Source organism: Ylistrum balloti, unplaced genomic scaffold (assembly GCF_031769215.1).
Source record: "Ylistrum balloti isolate Yb309-2 unplaced genomic scaffold, AGI_CSIRO_Ybal_v1 Utg370058, whole genome shotgun sequence".
NCBI classification, from domain to species: domain Eukaryota; kingdom Metazoa; phylum Mollusca; class Bivalvia; order Pectinida; family Pectinidae; genus Ylistrum; species Ylistrum balloti.
Window position 1 is genome coordinate 617,487 of NW_026782107.1, and position 21,825 is coordinate 639,311.

At 36.4% G+C, this 21,825-nt stretch overlaps 2 protein-coding genes across 2 annotated transcripts; one reads left to right on the forward strand and one right to left on the reverse strand.

Moving 5' to 3' along the window:
- The first annotated feature begins 940 nt into the window (after positions 1-940).
- Positions 941-12,139, forward strand: LOC132549491 (histidine N-alpha-methyltransferase-like). Its single transcript, XM_060213434.1, has 7 exons — positions 941-1,117; positions 7,987-8,125; positions 8,391-8,493; positions 8,950-9,056; positions 10,365-10,442; positions 11,153-11,329; positions 11,952-12,139. Exons 1-7 carry the CDS (start codon positions 941-943, stop codon positions 12,137-12,139), a joined length of 969 nt encoding a protein of 322 aa, XP_060069417.1.
- Positions 12,140-14,351: 2,212 nt separating this feature from the next.
- Positions 14,352-15,916, reverse strand: LOC132549464 (putative nuclease HARBI1). Its single transcript, XM_060213406.1, has 2 exons — positions 15,789-15,916; positions 14,352-15,354 (listed from the first exon to the last, which is right to left on the reverse strand). The coding sequence occupies exons 1-2, from the start codon at positions 15,914-15,916 to the stop codon at positions 14,352-14,354; spliced, it is 1,131 nt and encodes a 376-aa protein (XP_060069389.1).
- Between the last annotated feature and the right edge of the window lie 5,909 nt (positions 15,917-21,825).

Consider the following 21,825-nt stretch of genomic DNA (forward strand, 5'->3'; position numbering starts at 1 on the left):
TGTTCATTTTACTCAATATGGGAATAAATTAACATTGGTCGAGTCAGACGTGTGCGAAGGCGACTGGATTGGAAGCAAAATTTTTTTACAGAAATATCTATTGAATTCTAGCCCTTTCCAACCTATATTAAAATCTCTGTCTATAAAGAACAACACGGGAATGACGAAATTAATACGTTATACATGAAAAATGTTATATTCATCATGGGGAATTGACACTCTTGAAATGTGAAATACAATACCGGAGCTCACCTGCAACAGTATTGTTTAACAGCACTGCTGTATACATTAGTGATATTTTATCCGGAATACAGTTATTCATTGTTCACACCTGCGGAGCATTTCACTCACTATAGGCCATCTTTGAACGAGAATTCCGAATGGAATGTCGTTTTCTTTGGGGTCATCAATGATGAAATCCGAAAACCCTGGAATGGATATCCTTGTGAAATAATTAATAATTCACACAAGGGTGACTTAACATACTGCAACGTAATCAGATTCTTTCATTGCAACAGAGACCACAGCAGATGTCGACTTGATCGTGTGTGTAAGCACTAATTTTGTAGTGTTTATCGATGTGTGACGTTTCTTTTAAACATGTTACGAAGGGAGTGTCGGGTGACATTATTGATATGTTAAAAGCCGGAAATGCAATGTTTGTGGACATGTTGTAATTCACAAGCTAGAAAGGATTATATCGCCCTGTTGCCGGGAAATGTATCAATATATTATAGCCGGAAACATGTTAGAACAGGTCACGTTATAGAATTTGTAATGTACGCAACTTACGTACGAATATAGGTTTTAACGTTGCGACATTTGATTTTCTCATAAGCGTGTTATAAACGTCGTGAGGTGATGATTGCATTTACTATTACTATTAAGTTTGTTGTGTGTTGCTGTACAAATATAACATTTATATAATTGTAGTTCCAACATGGATAACAGTTTGACTCGGATCCTAGTGAATGGACTAACATCCTCACCTAAGTTCATCCCTACTTGGTATAATTATGATGAGGTTGGATCGGAACTGGAACATAAATGTGTCATGGAGAATCCTGGTTACTACTTCGCAAAGAGCCAAATGTCTGTGCTTCGAGATAACATAGAGGTATTTAAACAATGATTACTTTATATAATAAAACAAACGTAAAATAAAGTTGTGACTAAGGCAGATGTATCTCCCGCTTTCCCAAAATATATTTTATTGTGACTGTAGTATATGAGCTCAGTAAGTTTTTTGTAATTCTTAACATAGCTCCGTTAAGTAGGTACCATCAGTGTCTTTATGTGAATATACCACTACAGGTCAAGGTGGACTATGCAATTCGCCCTTCTGATTCTGGAACTGACCGGTAAAACAAAAAGGCTGACAGGTGACAATCTTGCATAAAGATATTGCATTTTGAAAATTAAAGTTGGTATCGCTATTTCTCTATGCAAGGGATATATTTTTTTAAAATTTCAAATTAAGGTTCTCCTTGGTCACTATTTGTGCCATTTGAATTTCGTGCTGCCATCTTGGATAGCGACCACGAAAGTTTGTTATCGCTATTTTGCTAAAAGTAATAAATGAGTCTTCTCAAATTTCCTTTGTAACTTCCGAAATTGGTCCCTTGTTGGATGTGCTTTTTATTTTCAGACTGACTAGAAAAACCCCAACAAAATAGTAATAATCCAATACGGCTGCCTGTTAGCTAAGAAAGTTTGGTATACATATTCTTACATTACTGAAATTGATCACGACAAAAAACATTTCAGTATTCATACATTTATAAGCAAAACCTCGGGAAGATGGAGAAAAGAAGCGAAGGGAAAATATCCAGCTATTTAACAAAAAGCAAAAAGAAATAGTGGGCGCAAAGACTATTATGGGATGTTCCGTTCATATGAAATAGTATATCTCTTTTTGAAAAAAGCTGAAATGCAAGGTATAGAGAGCGATGTTCATTTTTTTCGTATTGGGCAATAATTTAAAGAAATGTAGTTGTAGCATCGTTGAAAGGGTGCCATAAGGAGTTCAGATGACAGAAATTGTCACTGTACCAGATTGTATGATAATCAGTTTAGTTCACCTGTTTATCGTTTTTTTAGCTGACGTGCTTACATGTTGTGCTAATGAATACATAACACTAATAGATTTAGATATCACTCTGTATATACTAGCGGAAAAAAGCATGTGTCAAATGTTAATGTATTGTTCGATTTCATCAATTGCTTGTTTAATATCACTATTATTACTACGTTCTTAACGTCCCCTCAACACATCAATGGTCATTAGGGCCATCAACCGACGAAAGAAACGGCAATTGAAAAGGGTCTTTTGTAATAATTAAGATTTGTCTTATATCTTTTGATTTGTTTAATGTTATTTCCTTTTTGGATCACTGGATGACCTTTTGTGTTGACGGGCCGTCAAGAATGCCATAATGATAATAACATCAAACGAGCTAAAAGGTTGAAAAACAAATGCGAAAATATCAAATAGTTATATTATCAAAAAAGATTTAAATGATCAATTATGTCCTATAATATAGACCAACATCTGAACAGTTTCAAAAAGAGTATTTTAACCGATATCATACGATAAAAAAGTAGTTAGAAGGTCAATGCAGTCAACGTGCTCTGCACTAGCACTGAGCATTACCTTCGCCTTTCAACAAATATGGATGTGTAGGGTAATTATGGCTCATCTGAAGACGAGCAAGGACAACTTCGGTTTGGTGGCTGTCTCTAAAGCATGGAGACCATTCACCGATGATAGGGATTAACGGAATGCAACTTATTGTCGATATATCGATTCCAGTCCACCTGCCACTGAGCTGTTCTAACTGCTTGATAAATGGTTTAGAATAGGTAAAATGAAGTTTAATAACAGGTGGTAGCGATGCGGCTGTTATTGCGGCAAGTATGTTTTTTATTGCCTGGTATTCCCATGTGCCCAGGAACCCAGCAAAATCAATGTGGAATTTTGAGTCTAGTTCATGAAATATTATTTATTACGAATGAAAGAATTGCCGATATTTCTTTTCTAAGACTTTGTAGTACAGAAAGAGGGTCTGAATAGTTAATAGTTCTCATAACTTCGTTTGTTTAAATATATTCATGGGCGAGATAGATAGCTCGCGCTTCTGCTGACAATATTGAGGCGTCATCAGCTTCATCTTGTGTAATCATGGATGTGGCAACCTTTTGAACCATCAGTATATAAATATAGAATATTTTCTTTTATTCTTATTATCTTAACTGCAATTTTGAGAAGGATGAACGGAAGGCACAGTTGTCAGTATCTGAATTAACCATTTCGTAAAGTGAACTTCAGGTAAATTCAAGAGCTAGGATGGAATTTCAGTGTAGGCTCATTTGTAATTTCGTGTACTTTTTTGGTAAAAGCAAAAACTCACATGATTTTGAAAGGAGGTATCAAAAGCTTTTAAAAAATTAGGGCGGCATTTTCTCTGAACATTCTAAGGGTATGAAATCCAAGATGGCGTCCAAAATCGCCGGCGAACACCAAAAATGCAATATCTTCGCAAGTATATATGTTACAATTACAAATTAAATATCCAAATATGTTTTTGAGACAAGGAAGCTTTTGGAATCATAAGATGTAAGTTATAAGCATGATCAACGTGCCAAATTTCAAAATTTCATTCAAAATGGCCACCCTGCACCCAGAATTGTAGGCTACTAGTATACGTTTGCAAACATTATTGAGCCAATAACATTTAGTAATTACAAACTAAGTATCATTTTAAGACATGTATTGATAAAAATGATAAAAAAAATATACATAATTAGCAAGTCAAAAAATATATCCAGATACATTTAAACTCAAAGATGCATAAAGTCATTCTGATTAAGTCCATGTCTATCAAGTTGTAATTTTGAACAAAGCAATTATTATTATAATTATAGGTTTTCCAATATTCATGCACCGAGCTTCTAAAGTTTGTTTAATAAATGGTTTAAAATCGGTAAAATGAAGTGTAAAACAACAGGTGGTAGCGATAAAGCTTCCTTTGCGTCACGATCTGCTTTTTCATTGCCTGGTATTCCCATGAACCCAGGAACCCAGCAAAAAGCAATACGAAAGTTAAAAGCAAGTTCATGATGTAGTATTATAGCATTACGAATGAAAATATTTTCGGTATTTCTATTGCGTAGACTTTGTAGAACAGAAAGAGAGTCTGAATGGATAACAGCTATTATTACTTTGTTTCCTTGAATATATTCAAGGGACAGGCAGATAGCTCGCGCTTCTGCTGAAAATACTGAGGCGTTGTTCGGTAGCCAGCATCCCTAGGTTTCATCTTGTGTAACCATGGCCGCAGCAACCTTATCATTATCTTTTGAACCATCAATATATAAATGTAGAATGTTTCATATTTTAACTGCAATTTCGAGAAGGATGAACGAAAGGTGTAACAAAGCAATAGTTTAAATAAAGTAAATTAATAACCATGAATGTCATAGAAAATAACATCATAATTTTCATTGTCCTCATTTATTCCTGGCTGGATATCTTTGTTGTTGCAACTGAAAACCCAGCATCGGCAAAGTTCTGTACATGGGATTTTGTTTTTGCGACAGCTGCACTTTCCTTCGCATCCACGTTTGCATCCGCACTTTATTAGGGGCAATACTGCTTCAGGAGCTGGTGGATTCAAACAGCGAACACGAGAGAAGTGACTTGAGTCTGTATCAAAAGTCCAACCAAATGCAGCTGGTCCTGGGAGACATGGATGATTTTTAACATTTGTCATTTACCTTTTGGTTTGTTTAATGTTATTTCCTTTTGGATCGCTGCTTGTTTTACCGTTTGATGGCCCTAATGACCTTTTCTGTGTTGACGGGCCGTTAAGAATGTAATAATAATATCAATAATGATCCAAGGTCTTTGGTATACATTCTTCCGCTATTTCAAGAAGTTTGGTAGTTAAGGATTCTATCGGGTCTTCTAAATTCAGTAAATCAATGGTGTTGAGAATTTAGGTACGGAGATGTTCAAATTTTCACCAGTCTGCTTTATATGATTTCCAATGGGTACATGATCGGTCTCTGTGGATCCACAATTCCTTAGAAATATTGGAAAGTGGTCGCTTCCATTCGAAATCGAGTAACAAAGATGGGTGACATAAAGTTAAATGAAGGTGCGAGAATGTTCCGGAAGAGGGATACCAATAAGTTGGAGATTGTTTTATTGTAAAGACAAAGTTATTTTCCAATATGAATTTTTCAATTTTTGTTCCTCTCATTAATGTTGAGTGAACCCCAAGGTTCTCATGACCATTTAAGTCACCCGAAAGTATGAAAGGCGAAGGCAGTTGCAATAGGAGTTCGTCTAGTTGGTTGTTCGTAAAATCAGAGTTTGGAGGGAGATAGATGGAGCATGCTGTTAGCGTAGTAACATTAACAGCAGTTGTCTGGAGGTCTGTATTTAATGGTATGTTTCTGTGAGGAACTAAGTTGTCAACCAGCATAGCAACTCCACCGGTTGCTTTGTTGCCAACAGGACCGAAGCATGAATACTTTTTGAAATTCATATTTGTCTCGGCTCTGGTGAGCGTTTCTTGGAGACCGATTACTCTAGGGTTATGTTCCCGAGTTAGTCGAATAATTTCATCAATATTGGATCCATTGGATTATTGTATCCATTATGACTAACAACAATAGAGATAAGCAAAACAATTTAACCAAAGGTGGTTGGACAGCTTTAATAGAGATCTTGGAGGATCTGAAAGTAGCTTCCTGGTACTCCATATCCTCCAGAGAGCCGAAATTGTTGAAAGTGAATTTGGTCGTCGACCATTTTTTCCTTCTATCTGAGGAAATTTGAATTTTTTGTTTTGGTTGGTTTTTCACTTTTTGAGTGTTGGGAGCAGGTTTTGATAGTGATTGACGGTTCTGATTCTGTTTTGATGGTGACAGTGGTGGTCGCGATGACTGTGTGGAAGAAGTCTTTTTTGTGCCCATAATTAGGTGTTTAGTTTTTCATTACCCGTGCTCCTCACCCACCTCGGAGCCCAACAAGGGGCCACCTTAATGGTACGGATCTTCGGTACATGAGTGCCAAGGATACAATGGTAGTATACTCGAAAGAAAAGAACTCTCTCGATTGGTCCTTAAGCCTTCTGGGATACAATTGTAAAATAAAAGCTATAGAAGTAGATGGGAATACGATTGAGTGAAACAAAAGGAAAAGCATGATACGTAGGACAAAGTTCAAACAGGGCTTGACATGAACAGCCGATTGATCATTGAGGACCATAATGACCATCCGTCTTACTGAAATATAGGCCAAAGTGATGTTTCGGGGGAAGGTCATGCGAGATTGCTTGAGAATAAAGCGCAAACCACATAATCGCCCCTCAACCACCAGGATCCTTTCTCCCAGTACTAACGAGACGCAACCCACGGCAGACAGGTTGCCCCTTTTAGTGGACTTTTACCACACTGGGATACAGCATATATTCTAACCCCTATCCGCAGGGGAGGAGGCCATAAAAGCTCCGAGAACAGGCCTTAGACCTTGGTGATGAACAATGTCTAATAATTTGAGATATGAAGGTCTAGCAGATACATACACAATGGAACCGTAGTCTAATTTTGATCTTCTATCAAATCTGAGCAAAACTTTTCTATCAGCTCTTAAACCAGTGTAGGGCTCTACCTTTAGAATGTTTGGCTTTAGGATATGTAATATGTGGAATGAACGCTAATTTCCTGTTGAATATTACACCCAAGAATTTGGTTTACTCAACTCAACTTATATGGGTACAACACAAAGGGAGTTTTGATTGTGAAGAAAATTTGAATCGATTTTCATCTGACCAACGTTGGAGTCGATTTAAACATGGTTGTAGTTGCCTTCTTTTGTTATTCATATGCTTAGATCGATAACATAACACAAAAAGTGTAACCGAGAGAATGCTGCCGTGTGATACACCCATTTCCTGCGGATGAACATCGGAAAGGGTCGTTCCATTCCGGAATTGAAATATTCTATCTGATAGAAAATTTGAAATAAAAAAGAAGTCATGGTATAAGAATTAGCCATCCCCCTCTCCCCTACCCAACCGCGGTACGTAATCGATTGCTTGAACGAAGCATACGTCCACGACGTTCAATCATACGTCCTGCTTTCAAGCAACGTCATCGTGTAGCATGTTTAGCCTCGTTTAGACGACTCCCACACTTCACGCGTTAGGACTGGGCACGTGTTCTTTTCACACACGAGTCCAGGTTTATCACGACAGCAGCGACGGTCTTTCTAGAATGTACCTTCGTGTTTGTGAACATTTTCATGACTATTGTGAGATTCAACAACGTCCATTCGGCGGAGGTAGTGTCATGGTGTGGGGTTGCATCTCATTCCGTTGCAGAACAGCACTTGTGGTTGACTTCTTGATCCAGAACAATGTTAATGTGCTGCATTGGCCGGCAATGTCACCGGATATGTTGTCTATAGAACACGTGCGAGATGAGATACAGCGTCACTTACGTCGCCTCCAAACCAAACGTTAACGTTAACTAACCTGTCTGGTGCACTTGTGATAAAACATGGAAATGGTATTCAACATGCATTTTACTGCATACTTGTCGTATCAGTGAGGCGTCGTTGTCAAACGTGTATAGATCAATGGTGACATATAGACATATACGGTATTGATGAGCTGAACTTTGCTAAGAGAACGTAGGCGAAAACTGATATCCATCCAAGGCACTACTGATGCAATTACCATGTCAATTGAGTTGATGTTAAATAAAGGTAAGATAAAGCCCCGTTGAAAATTAATTGGCGATTTCTTGTATACCTCAGTCATAGCATATTATACCAATGCCCAGTTTCTTTTTTCCGCTAGCATATATACAGATACTGTGTAGATTGTATATGAAATACCATTTGCTTTGAAACGTCGGACCAGTATAATTAGAATAGAATTGCATTATTAAATAAACTGCGATATTTACTTAAAGAGCATCATTCCCAGCGTTCCTTACGAACTGACCTTGGTCGACCTAGGAAGTGGAAATTGTTCCAAAACGAGACTCGTGATTGATGAACTACTCAAAAGACAACACAAACTTAAGTTTTACCCTGTGGATATTTCCAAAGGTTTGTGAAACAAATAATTGTAAACGATGAGTTAAAGATCTACTGTGCGTTTACAAACCTTTCGATCTTTAATTAATCGATCGCATTTGTTCGTTTTTTTTTTTACATTATCTTGATATTATCGTGTAGACTTAATATGCTGGGGGTCAAGTCTTTTGACCGTCTTTATCACTATGACAAATCCTTTTTCTGGAGCTTGAGAACTGAATGCCAAATGTAAAAAAAACCGTCGACCAGTTTGCTAACAAGAATAAAACAATTACAGATTTTCTGCTGAAATCAATGAAAAAACTGTCAGAGGAATACGACAACGAAGTAGAGATCACACCTATAGCTGCAGATTATGTACAGGGAATCGAAGAACTCGGGTAAGTTATTCAATCATCGTGATTCTATTGACCGCCACACCTCTCCACAACATCCAACATCCAACATCTTTGACACTCTTTATAACCAAACCCGTGCGAATTGGGAAAATGTTTAGAAAATAATATCAATTACAACTATTTTTATAGTGGAATCAAAGGATCCCTGGTATTCCCATCACCGCAAACCGCAAGATACAGCCGTGTTTCCCTATTACTGTGTAAATAATTATTACACTGTAGGTCTATGAGGTTACGAAAATCATGGCTGTAGTGGAGAGCTTAGTACTCCATGAACCGAATATTAACACAACATAAAAACAGAAAACAGAAAAAAAAGCAATTGACCATCATGGTCTTTACTTCCTAGGCTCTTTTACTGTATCGTTACATAATCTTTGTTAAATTTATTAGTCTGTAACTACGTGATAAGTAATTTATTGTATAAACATGTTGCAGAAAAGTAGTGAAAGGTCCCAAACTGATTCTTTGGTTTGGCAGTATCATCAACATGTCTTATGATGAACAAGTGAACACGCTCAAGATGATTTCAACAGTAATGACAAGTAACGTATAATTTAGCTTACCCAACTACTATGTCTTAATACGATTTGATGAAGGTCATTTAGACCGGTAGTGAAGACAAATTCAATATCTAATGCAATTTAATATATCTTTTAGTTTTGTATAATTTGTAATGTATAATTGTATATATTAGGTGAAATGTGATGTGTGGGAAAACACCGCCTATGGACTCTATTTCCTGGCAGCTTGATTCGATTAAAATCGGTCAGCATTTTCAAGGTTTTTTTTTCATCATAACGTACATTTCTTTAATAAAACTATGAAAGCATTGGGTTCAATTCAACTAAATTGTGGATGAAACATCACAAAACATTTTTCAATTGCTGTCTTGTACCAATTTCTTGATTTTTAGAACTACATGAAGAATATTTCAACTTGTTTCTTGACACGAGATAAGTGGCTAGCAACTCGGGCGAATTCCAAACATTGAAGCAGTGCCACACTCTTTTATGTCGTGAGAAAGTCAAGCATATTTTTTGGAAATTCAATTTTAGAATATGTTCAAGTTAACAATTAGCCGCTTTTCAATGTTAAGTTTTTGGTTGATATGCAGTTTTCAGCTGGTCAAATCTGATGAAAATTTAGCAGAAAGCAGGAACAACATTAATGATGTGTGAACATGAATCATTTCCTGTTATACATTCTGACGCCTATATTAGAAAAATGGTTCAGTAGTATAGGTATTCCATTCCTCCTGCCCCTGAGCTTTTAAAATTTGTTTAATAAATGGTTTAAAATCGGTAAAATGAAGTGTAAAACAACAGGTGGTAGCGATAAAGCTGCCTTAGCGGCATGATTTGCTTTTTCATTGCTTGGTATTCCCATGTGCCCAGGAACCCAGCAAAAAGCAATACGAAAGTTAAAGGCAAGTTCATGGTATAGTATTAAGGTATTACGGATGAAAATATAGAAATCGTGCATTGTCGTAATATGTACAAAGACGTTACGTTATAAATTGAAAATCGCGCACTGAAATACCTCCTGATCCTTGAATTGTCCTTCGTATTTTACATATTGTACCCTGAAGTGTGAATTTTCTGATTTACATGAAAAAGTATCAGTTTAGAAAGTTTTATTTTCCCTCTCCACGGCTCACGAAATAAATACTTTGTTTCATGAAATCCGTCATGATAACATTAAAACTAATACACACTGTAATACGTGGGTTTAATGCGTCTTTATAGATGTTTCGCGTTATTACTATTACTAATGCATCAAATAGCCAAAAAGTACAACCATGTATAATTTGAAATGCATGATTGTTTAAAGCGACCTTGTTTGTTTTCCAGACAGGTGTGCATTGTTATTCAGTGCGGATATTACACAAGATAGACCGACAATCCTTGCAGCTTACAATGACAAAGAAGGTATCTTTAAATCTGGGTACATTTTACTGATAGACTTTAATCGTGAAATATTTGCAGGAATTAGTCTTCAAACTGGTTAATTATCATTTTTATTACATTCTTAACGGCCCGTCATAACATAAAAGGTCATTAGAGCCATCAACCGGTAAAACACACAGCGATCACAAATGAAATAACATTAAACAAACCAAAAGATAAAAGACAAATGTTAAAAATCTTAAATTGGTAACACAAAATATTAAAATGGTACGTCATATTCTATTATATAGACCAACATCTTTCAGGTAATGCACAATTTAACAAATCTCAACAGTCTCAAAAAAGGTTTTTAGACATGTAATGTTACGATTAAAACATTCTCAAGTAGACAGAAGGTCAATGCAGTCCAATAATAAATGTTTAACGGTGAAAGGCTTATTGTCCAATGCACCGAGAAATGAAACAAAGGATAATAACCTGTAATGACATTGAAACACTTTATGCCCTAATTTATAATTTGTATGCTGATCATAAATGAGACAGATAACATCATCGACAAGAAATATGATTTCTACGATAACTGTTTTACCAAGTATTGTAGTTGTAACGTGGCAGCACATTCAATCTCTCTTTCATGGCAGAGTTTACTTTCAACAGCCCAGCAATTTTCTTTGATCAAGTGTTGATTTAGGATTTCACTACGAAAGTTATTGACGTTTATTGTTCGATAGGTCTGGAACAGAGGTTCGTGCAACATGCTATCACACGATTGAACAATGAGCACGGAAGTCAAATAGATCTGAAAATGTTCACATTTCACGTAGACTTCATATCAGACACCAGTTCCAATCGTATGAGTTATGTGAGAAACTACATCCAGGCTAAGAGAGATATCCTGTCTGCGATACGTGAGTTTTTCTTGTTGGTGTATCCTATTATGGAATCATGTAAACTAATTGGGCCGTGGAGCCACAATGTAGTCGATATATGAAATTTCAAACCAGTCGTTGTCTGTAAGTAATGCATAAGACTTCAGTTTTCGACGGGGTTCTTTGATGTCATTAGAAATTTTAGTTTGGATAAAAAAATTAAAAATATTGTTGCTGTGTGATAATATCTACCGAACAAAAAGTGCAATTCAATTATGCAATCAATAGCCTGTAATATTGTACAAATTTTTATATCAGTTAGAATGGACAAGTCTACTCTTTCCAATACTGTAAAAGAAAAGTTTATTCTTATTGTTGCATTCTTAACGGCCCGTCAACACAAAAGGTCATTAGGACCATAAAACAGTAAAATACACATTGATCCAAAAGGAAATAACATTAAACATACCAAAAGGTAAAAGACAAAGTCGGACAATGTCATAGTCACGCTTCGCTGATTTTAGGGTAGATTTTCGAGAAAGGAGATCATTCTTGATGTAATACCTGACCACATATTCAAACAGCTAAGGTGTACTGCAGGGGGGAACTTTGTGCATTTTTTTCGAGCATATATTTATCATTTTATACATTTGTTGTACAGCTGGTCTAGGCATCCAATTACATATGAAGAAAGGAGAACGGCTTTATTTCCACGAAGGCACTGGATTCAGTTGCAAATATACACTGGAACAGCTAGAGAATATTGTCGACAAAGCAGGACTTTGCTTAGCTGACACTGTGACGGATGAGAATCAACACGCCATTTTCTGCCATTGCAATGTGGTATAGTGCATTTAACGGACCGAAAGACGGAACCGATGTAGTTTTGTTTATTAAAGGCGTATTGCTGAATCATATTTTTCTTTTTTTTTCAATTTTTTTTTTTTTTGGGGGGGGGGGTTGCTTGCCGCCAGGTGATATTCAGTGTAGGAAATATACTAACAAAACAGCTGAATACGCCCGTTAAAACGTTTTTGCTAAGATCTACTTACAGTTTTCAAGCGATTGTTTTTCAACTTTTGTAGACTTTATCACCACGACAAGAAGTTGCTATATCTCAACTAAACGAAAAGAGTTTTCCATTACCCATGGAGACCCACCCTTCTGCCCCCAAGTGGGTCAGCCAAACCATTTATACAAAACTTCCTTCACCAAAGAATGTCTCCGATCAATTTGGGACTGAATGCTGCCATTCCTACAGAAGAACGATAACAAATGCCTCTTCCCTTCTACCATGGAATCTCGGCATGACTTGAAATGCAAAGACGAAAAATTCAATCAAAACCAAATGCAGCCTTTGTTTTTAATTTAAAAGTTCGGAAGCGATGGATTGAGAATAGTAGAAAATGACAGCGGATTATTATTATATTCTTAACGGCCCACTTAGACACCAAAAATTTTAAATGGTTATATTTTCACAAAAGATTCAAAATACTAAGTCACTAATAATATAGACCAACATCTTCCAGATAACCTAGAATTTTACTTATCTGAATAGTTTCAAAAAAAGGTTTTCTGAAGATAAAAATTTTCGCGAGTAAACAAAAGGTCAATGCAGCCCAATACAAAATGTTAAATGATGAATAGCTCATCACATCCTATGCACCGAGGAATATCTTCGCCTTTCAACATATTCGAATGCATAAGGTGTGTATGGCCGATCCGAAGATGGGAAAGGACAACTTCGTCGCGGTGTACAAGGTCACTATCAGACTTCAAACAAAGTAAAGTTTAGTGTCAAGGTCAAATTAAAAGGTAACATCTATCTACATGTATTTTCTGCACCGAAACTGAAAAGTCAATGTTACCTACTGGTATCAGTATATCAAATAAGGCAAATACTCTGCCAATCAAACACTTTTAACTTTAAGGTTATATCGGAGCAGTAGACATGTTCCTCTGATGTTTATCAGGTTTTTCATGTTACCAAAATATCAGAGTTAATGCAATATGTTTATACTAGGTGTGAGCAATACAATTCATTTGCATTGGATTGCCATTTGTTTTCTTACTGAGGTGCCAATTATTTTGCCAAATGTTTACATTTTGTTAATACAGTACATCTTTTTGTCTTTTTATATATGGATATATATATTTTTCTGTCATTCAAAGAAGGCATTTTTGTGAAATTTTGAGTTGTCTCATAATTTTTTTTTTACCAAAAATATGTTGTTAACCCAAACAATGTTGATGTTAATAAAACAAAGAGAGACATACATCTAGGACATCTTCTGATCTTTATTTCAAATCTGGAGTAAGTTTACATTATATACTATATGTTTGGTAATATTTGAGAATGTACTATTTACGACACCCCACCTAATGAAAGAGAAGAATGATGCACCATTAAATTGATGAAATTTACCCTATGACCAGAAAGTCGCCCAACAACATGGTATGATAATGTAATATAGATTTAGTTATATGTGTATATTGGAAGCTGAATGTTCGCCTCCTTGTGATATTGCATAACTGATGCCAAGTTTATGAGAGGCGCTAAAGCATAGTAAGAAATGAGAAGATAAAACGAAAAGATCTGAATACTTTACATGCATTTGCATCTTGCAACATGAATGCAGCAATGGGTATGACTTACTATACATCTAACATGTTCATCTGATCTTGCACCAGAATATTGCTACATTTATACTGGGATAATCGAGGCTGCATAAAAGTATGGGCCAATGACCTTTCAAAGTTTATGGGTCATTAACAAAATGATTGGACAAAATTTTTTTTAGCCAATAAACTCTCATTAAAGAAAAAAAAATGAAAAAAAAAAATACAATACTACACAATACTTGATAAACTCAAAATTGAAAGTCACTAACAGCCCAACAGTTGTCTGCCTCTCCATTTACAGATATCACTGATCCACCTTGTACATTTTTACTATTGTACATTCAAGTGCTTTCATTGCAAAATTTAATTGCCCTGAATCTGAGATTGATAATGAACTTAATTTTCATGGCAAGCACAGGCAGATGACTGTCGTCAATAATTAAACAAGATTTCTTGTGATATTGTTTCTTTTAAGCATTCCTTCAGTGTTGTGGTCTTGGATAAGGTTCACATTTATAGCTGCACCATCTTGTGACAAGAATTCATCTATGTTGTCATTTTGCTTAATACAAATATTATGAAGAACACAACTTGCCATTATTATGTCCACAACAGTTGAGACTTTGGGCGAATCAATGTGGTGAATTCTGCGGAAGCGAGACTTCAGGAGAGCAAAGGCCCTTTCAATTACCACTCTGTTGCCTGAATGGTAAAAATTGTATTTCTTTTCCCCTTGGGTTAGGTGTCCATTGTCACGATAAGGGGTCAGAAGCCACCTTCTCAATGGGTATGTTCCATCACCAAGACCATGGTACACCATATTGCACCTCATTAACCCTTTTGACCACAGATCACTGTTTTTCAATGCTCTCGCATCATGGCAGCTACCTGGATAACCAGTAAAAACATCAGAAAACATGTTATGGTGGCATACACACTGCAGTTGAAGTGAATGGTACCCCTTCCTGTTCACATATGATTGAGGATGGAGACTTGGTGCTCTAATTTTAATATGAGTTCCATCTATGGCCCCTACTATGCCAGGAAATCCATTCCTTTTACTAAATATGTCAGCTTCCTCAACCATTTCCTGTCTACTGGGCCAAACAATCAGTTTGTGTCTCAGATTTACAATTGCAGAAAGTACTCTATCTCGGCATAGCACAACTGAGGAATCTGACATGCCAAAACGATCTGCTATTTTGGCAATAGTATCAACACCTCCTAAGTACCAAAGTGTCAGTAGAATTTGGCTGTTTAACGGAATAGCGTCTCTTCTTCCTGGACCTGCTGGCTGTAATCCAGGCAAATCTTGAAGGTAATTGATTAGAGCTTTGTATGTTGAGAGATTCATTCGAAACATTCGTCGAAAATCAGTATCTGTGTAGAGTGGGACAACATTTTCTACATAGTTTCTTATACGCGCCTTCTCATCTCCTTGCCTGAAATTAAATTTTGCGATTGATATAGTCAGATATAACATACCTTAATTAATTTTAAGATAGAACATATTTCAAAATCCACGAGATATTTTTTTCTATCACGTAAACGTTGGCATTTGTGAATGTTGGTCGTTATTAAAATAAGATGTCATCAAATGAGTTCTGCAGACGTAAATCTATACATGATATTTAATGGAAGATATTTATAAGTTCGAGTTATTATTATCATAATGATAAAGAATACTCTTTATGTATATATAGATATGTCCTTTTACTATTGTCTGGGCTAGCCTTTGGTAGGGTACAGTCTTAAAATGTTTGGTTCTCATCATAGGTACTTGGTTTTAATATTATTGAAACCAAGGATATCTTTGGTTCTCGTGGCCTAATGGCAATATAGAACCTCTGCATTTCGCTATGAAATGTTTACTTACAATAAAGACGCCCATATGCATATGAAAGGACTGATGGTTTCCATTGATTCGTCATTACTGTCGCTATCATCGTCCTGTAACAACATAGCTGCTGCCAACAATGTGTTTCTGGTGTTATGCGCCGCCATATTGTTTTATCAACTTCCTGTGCCGGTGCGTTCGAAAGGGACTGTTCCATGAGACAGTGGGAACCTGACCAGGACAGCCGTTTCGAACATACCCCTTATGTCCCTTTTAACGGCTAAGGTTTCACAATTTGAACAGCAATTTAATGTAAACAGTACCAGTCATACATCTGCAGAGCGCATCGACTCTGCTGTCCATTCTTCAGACCGAGAGTATGTGTCAACACCTGATAGTGATACGACAGTCGGTAACATTACCAGTTTTGACTTGCATAGTGCCTACCGATCGTTCTACATTGGATCGTGTCTACCCAGTGCAGCGGAAGGGAGCGCCTCTCACTTGTCAGGGAATGAACCAGTTAGTTCCTACTGTGACCAGAACATATTTTGGTTATGCCGTGCATTCACTGCCGACCATCTCTACTACCCGTCAACAGCAGATTATCGCAGGTAAGGACATCAACCTTGATGACCTGTTAATACCATTCTTTCGCAGTTTGGGGGGGATAATAATTCTTTTGACATCACACCCGACCACAGACTGCAGAGGTCCCTTAATTTAGGTGAATTTATTCAAGCAGTCGGCACCTGCAAACAGGTTATGTGTAGAACTTTTCAACACAGGTGGGCTGAACTCGACCTGTATGAACGTGATATCATTGAAATGGCTTCTCGTTTCCCGGGCCAGAGTTTCTATGAATATCATTGCAATTTTTTTTAACTAGCAGCCGCTCAATTGCGTTTCAACAATCGATGTGTTGATTTATCAGTGAGAGACACTGTTCTTTTCAATAACGTTTTCATCAATCGGTCTGTAAAGGGAACCAATCTACATTAGATACCCATGGACGACCTAGAATTTATTTATGGTTCTCGCAAAATTTGTAACAACTTCAACGGAGAGAGGGGATGTTCGGTTTCAGCCTGTTTCAAGGCTCATATCTGCTTGAACTGCAACTCTAATCATTCGGCAAGTAAGTGCCCTTTAGGGAAACGTGACTCAAACCAATCAAAAATAGCTAGTGCTTCTCTTACGGTGACTACTCCTATCGATTTTGCTGTGTTGGCTCAGGAATTAACCTCTCACCCGGACAAAGATTTTGTCTTACCTGCTACAAGGTTTAAAGATTGGTTTTGAGACCGGATTTTCTTACCTGCCCTCCAATTCCATTCAGTGTAGGAATTCGCAGTTTGCTACTAAGGACCCCACCGCAATTCAGGGTTTGATTCGCAAGGAATTAGAGAAAGGTTTTTCGATGCTGTTTCATTTCATAAGTTTAGAATAAACCCTATAGGCTTGGCGGTACACAAATATTCACTGAAAAACGATTGATTGTTGATATGTCCGTGCCACATGATGATCCTGCAAATCCTAGTCTCAACAGCTTAATCGATAAGGGAACTCGCCCTCTGAAGTATGTTACCATCGACGACGCTATTTCTATTATTAAACACTTAGGAAAGGGTTCTAAGTTATTTAAAACTGATATTTCTGATGCTTTTAATCTTCTGCCTTTCCATGGCATTTCTTGGGAGAATGTATTTTACTTCATTGTGAGGTTAGTTTTTGGGAGTAGATAAAGCCCAAAAATTTTGGACACTGTTTACAGCCATTTCCTGGGTTACTCACTTTAAGTATCAAATTGCCAACGTTTACATTTGCTTGATGATGTGGTGGAGCTTCCTGGCTCAAATGCTAGAGAAATTATGACTACATTTCTGGATATTTTTCACTGCCTTAAGATTCCCATTGCCATGCACAAAACAGAGTGTCCAGTTACATCTTTAGAATCCCTGAGGAACTTGACGCGGAAAAGCAGTCCATGGTCTTGTTCGAGTTGTACCCTATTGTTATGGCATGCGTTCAATGGGGTCATTTGTGGTCATGTAAGAAGATTTTATTTCATTTTGACAATATGGCTACTGTGGAAGTTATCCATAAAGGTAGATCAAAAGTGCCTCGTATCATGAAACTCATGCGCCGATTAACTTTTCACTCCGCTACGCACATCTTTGTTATTTATGCCAAGCATATTGACGGCAAAAATAATTGTATTGCTGATGTAATCTCATTGGCATATGTCATGTTCAAGGTACTTGCACAGTAAATGTTGAATTGTATGGCATTCCTGTTAAAGCTCTGGTCGACAAAGGAGCATCTATATCCTGTGTAGCCTTACCATTGTTAGATAGAATTAACTTTGATATGTCAACGTTACAAAAATGTTCTGCCATTAGTGTATTAGTAGCTGGCGGTAAAAATCACTGCAGTTTAGGTTCTGTATCCTTACCAGTTTCTTTTGGAGGTATGTTAATTTCACAAAATTTCCATGTTTTTGAAAATTTTCACCAACACCTCATTCTAGGTATGGATTTTCTTGAAGATCACAGTGCTGTTTTGAACATATCATCAAAAATATTGCATATTAAGGAACCTTCCTCTGATGCAGTTTTCTCTGTTGACACAAACGTTGTACAATCTGGAAAGAAAACTGTGTTTCAAGTAATGAATCCTACTGACAAAGACATTGTCGTTTTAAGGAACAAGGCTGTAGCATCAGCATCCAATATTGACAATACCAAGGAAATACCTCAAGAATCATCATCATCTGGTTGTAGGAAAGAGCCATCTTCATCTCCTACCTCAGACACATATGATTGACTCTGATCTATCTGAAGAACAGAAAAACTATTCTTATCACTTTTCTTAATGAGAACAGATCTGTCTTTCCTACTAATTTGTCGGAACGTGGTAAAACTAAACATGAGTCTTATACTATCGAAACAGGGGACGCAACTCCTATTCGGCAAAGATTTTACCGTCAATCCCTAGAGGTAAAGGCCGAAACTGAACATCAAATTCAGGAGATGCTCGAGAATGTTATTTTATCCGAGTCAACATCTATGTGGCAATTACCCGCGGTAATGATGAAGTTACGCTTTGCCGTTGACTACAGAAAACTTCACGCAGTCACTAAACAATTCAGCTTTCCTCTTCCTCATCTTGAAGATGTCTGCGACTCTATTGGGGGAGGTCAAAGCTCAATTCTTTTCTAGCCTTGAACTTGGTTCAGGTTTCTGGCAGATCCCCATGGACCCCCAAACGGCTCGTGAGTCTTTTATTTGTATTTCAATCTTACATTGATTTTATTATTATGCTTATAAAATCCATTTCATGCCTATAAATGTTTACCATGTGGCAACTTAGCAACACTGATGTTCACTCATGACACTATTAGTACGTGTATGACAGATTGAAGATACACGTGTTTCTGATTTTATGTATAAAAGTTTTTGTTGATTTTTAGATGGGTACATGTCAATGTTTACTTCTTTTGAAACATGATGATAATTTATGTTGTACAAAACTTTATTTTTACCCATTGTTCACTCTATCGGATTTATTTGCTTATAAATGCAACAAAAATAGTTTTTTTTTCTCACTGATAACCTCCCTTGATTTTTATTTATATTATTGTTTTTTCTTTTACCTCCCTTGATGACACAATTCATACGTGTACAGATGTTGTTATCAATCTAGAAATACATATTTCCGTCTTACTTGTAGCCAGATAGATTGACATATACGGATTTAGTAATTTATATATAGTGAGTTTGCATTTAAAGAAGAAAAAGAGGGAAAATTGTTTTACTAGCACAATCCAATTCATTGCGGAAGTCTGCCAAAGAAAAAGACACTAATATAAAACTCACAACAAATTGACAAGTTAGCTGAACTGAAAGACTGTTAGATAGCAAGTAAATATGATGAAAAAGCTTTGAACCTGTAGTAAAAATAGCTTAGAAAATTAAAAATTAAAAATAAATAGGGCTAATTCATTTATCCGTTCTTTAAAATCAGTCTGTGCATTAATATTGTTTATGACACATTTCAAAGATTTCCCATCAACAGTCCTCGAAACCTAAACATACTATGAGGAATGAGTCTTGAAAACTGTAAAATGTTCCTTGAAGTTTTTCTAGAATTTCTGTACGAACCATGTTTACATACACCATCGGAGTTGCCACCCGAAACATGCGAGAAACAGTATCCCATACTCACAGGCTTTACGTATTCAATGTATATGCAGTGACACTACACATTTCGAACAGGAATGTCTTAATCTCTTGGAAAGATTTGTCATAAAGAGGTAAGCCCAGAGAAGATCTACTCAATCCGGGTAGGATGAGTACAATCAGAAAGATAATAACTTTCATCATTCAACACAATCCGTCAAACCGCCGATCGGCAAGTACATTAAGGACTATTGCTTGGGACAATCCGCCATATTTGAAGGCTATGCAGAAATTCATGAAAACACAGAATTACCACAAAATACAAGAGTAAAACACATACAAAGAGGTTAAAAGGTGAGTTGTAAAACCTATATACAACAAATTCTGACTTTTAAAATTATTAATAACTTAATAACTTACTTTTCCTATGTCCACAGTAGAACGCACGCACAGCCTTCCTCAAATCACAAACATTCCAAAATATAGTGTCAATAATTTGTTTAACCATCCAAGAATGTACAATTACTTTGCAAAAGTCCCAATTCTCTCCATATTTCACATTAGAGTCCAGTAAAGTGAAGCAGTATCCAATCCAAAATGGCACTTATATCTCCATGTTTTTTTCCTGAAAGTAGTACCTGTCAACAAGCAAAGAAATGTATGGAGGGCCAATGCAGGACATAAATTCTTGTAATTGTTGAAACAAACCAATTGAATTTATGGAAAATTATAGCTAATCTTTTTATCAAATGAATGAAACATATTGTTTCCCTTGTTTTATTTTTTTATATAAGATTATTATGAAATCAAAAAAATAATGTTGAATTTTTGGGGTTAAGAGTTATTCCCCTTGAATTTGGAGTTACCTACCTCACAAATCAATAAATTTCACACAACCACTGGCAAAATCTTGGCTTAAAATCTCCACAACAAAGGTGTCTGTCTCTCCTTCATATTTAATTTCATAACTAGCTTTCTCTTCACCATCTTTTCCCTGTGAAAGTTACATGTATATGAAAATATCCCGAAAAATTTATGTGAGAATGTCAAGTTACCAAATATAGTAAATGTTTGTAGTTTATTTCTACATTTGGTGTCAGTGTCAATAATATATCAGTTAGATTAGCATGTGGTACTGTTACCAGGTAGTGGAAAAAATAAGTACCTAGAGTAAACCATGGATCCATGGCAAGCAATTGGCAACTTTCACACACTAAGCTGAAAAATTCACCTTCTGGCAAATATTTCCAGCAGGACTTGCACCTAGGAGGGGAGCATTGTTACAACTGTTGGAAAATTATTGTATATTTCAGTGCAATATACCAAAAGTAGGTCACTGTGACTTTTCCATGTCCTCTGACCCCATTAAGATTATTGGAAAAGTTTAAGGAACTTATTTTATATACTATTCACATTTTAGAATAAACCAATTGGATATGTAGGCACTTCTCCAAAAAGGTAGAATTAATAGAAGGTATAAATAACCCACTATTTATCAAGAGGTTGATCCAAATATAAAATTGTGCACTGATGTTTACAGTTTGGCTAACTTTTTTACACCATATATTAATAAGTAGAAATGTGATGTAAGCTGAGTGACAATACCTTTACACAATCAAGAACCATCCCAGTGTACCATTCTGTCTTTCCCGATTCCTCATCTACACACCACTCATGCTTAATTTTGCGGCCTACAAATTTGACAAGTCGTCTCCGTTGACTTCTCTGTCTTGTTGATGGAGCAAGGTTGTCTGAACTACAACCTGGTAGAGGTTTGTCGAGATCTGTAATTTTAAAATAAAATATAAATGCCCCTTGCAAACTTGTTGGGGCTCCGCTGCTGAGGCAGATGCCCTATAGTAATCACTCTGTGTGTCTGTGTGTCTTTCTGTCTG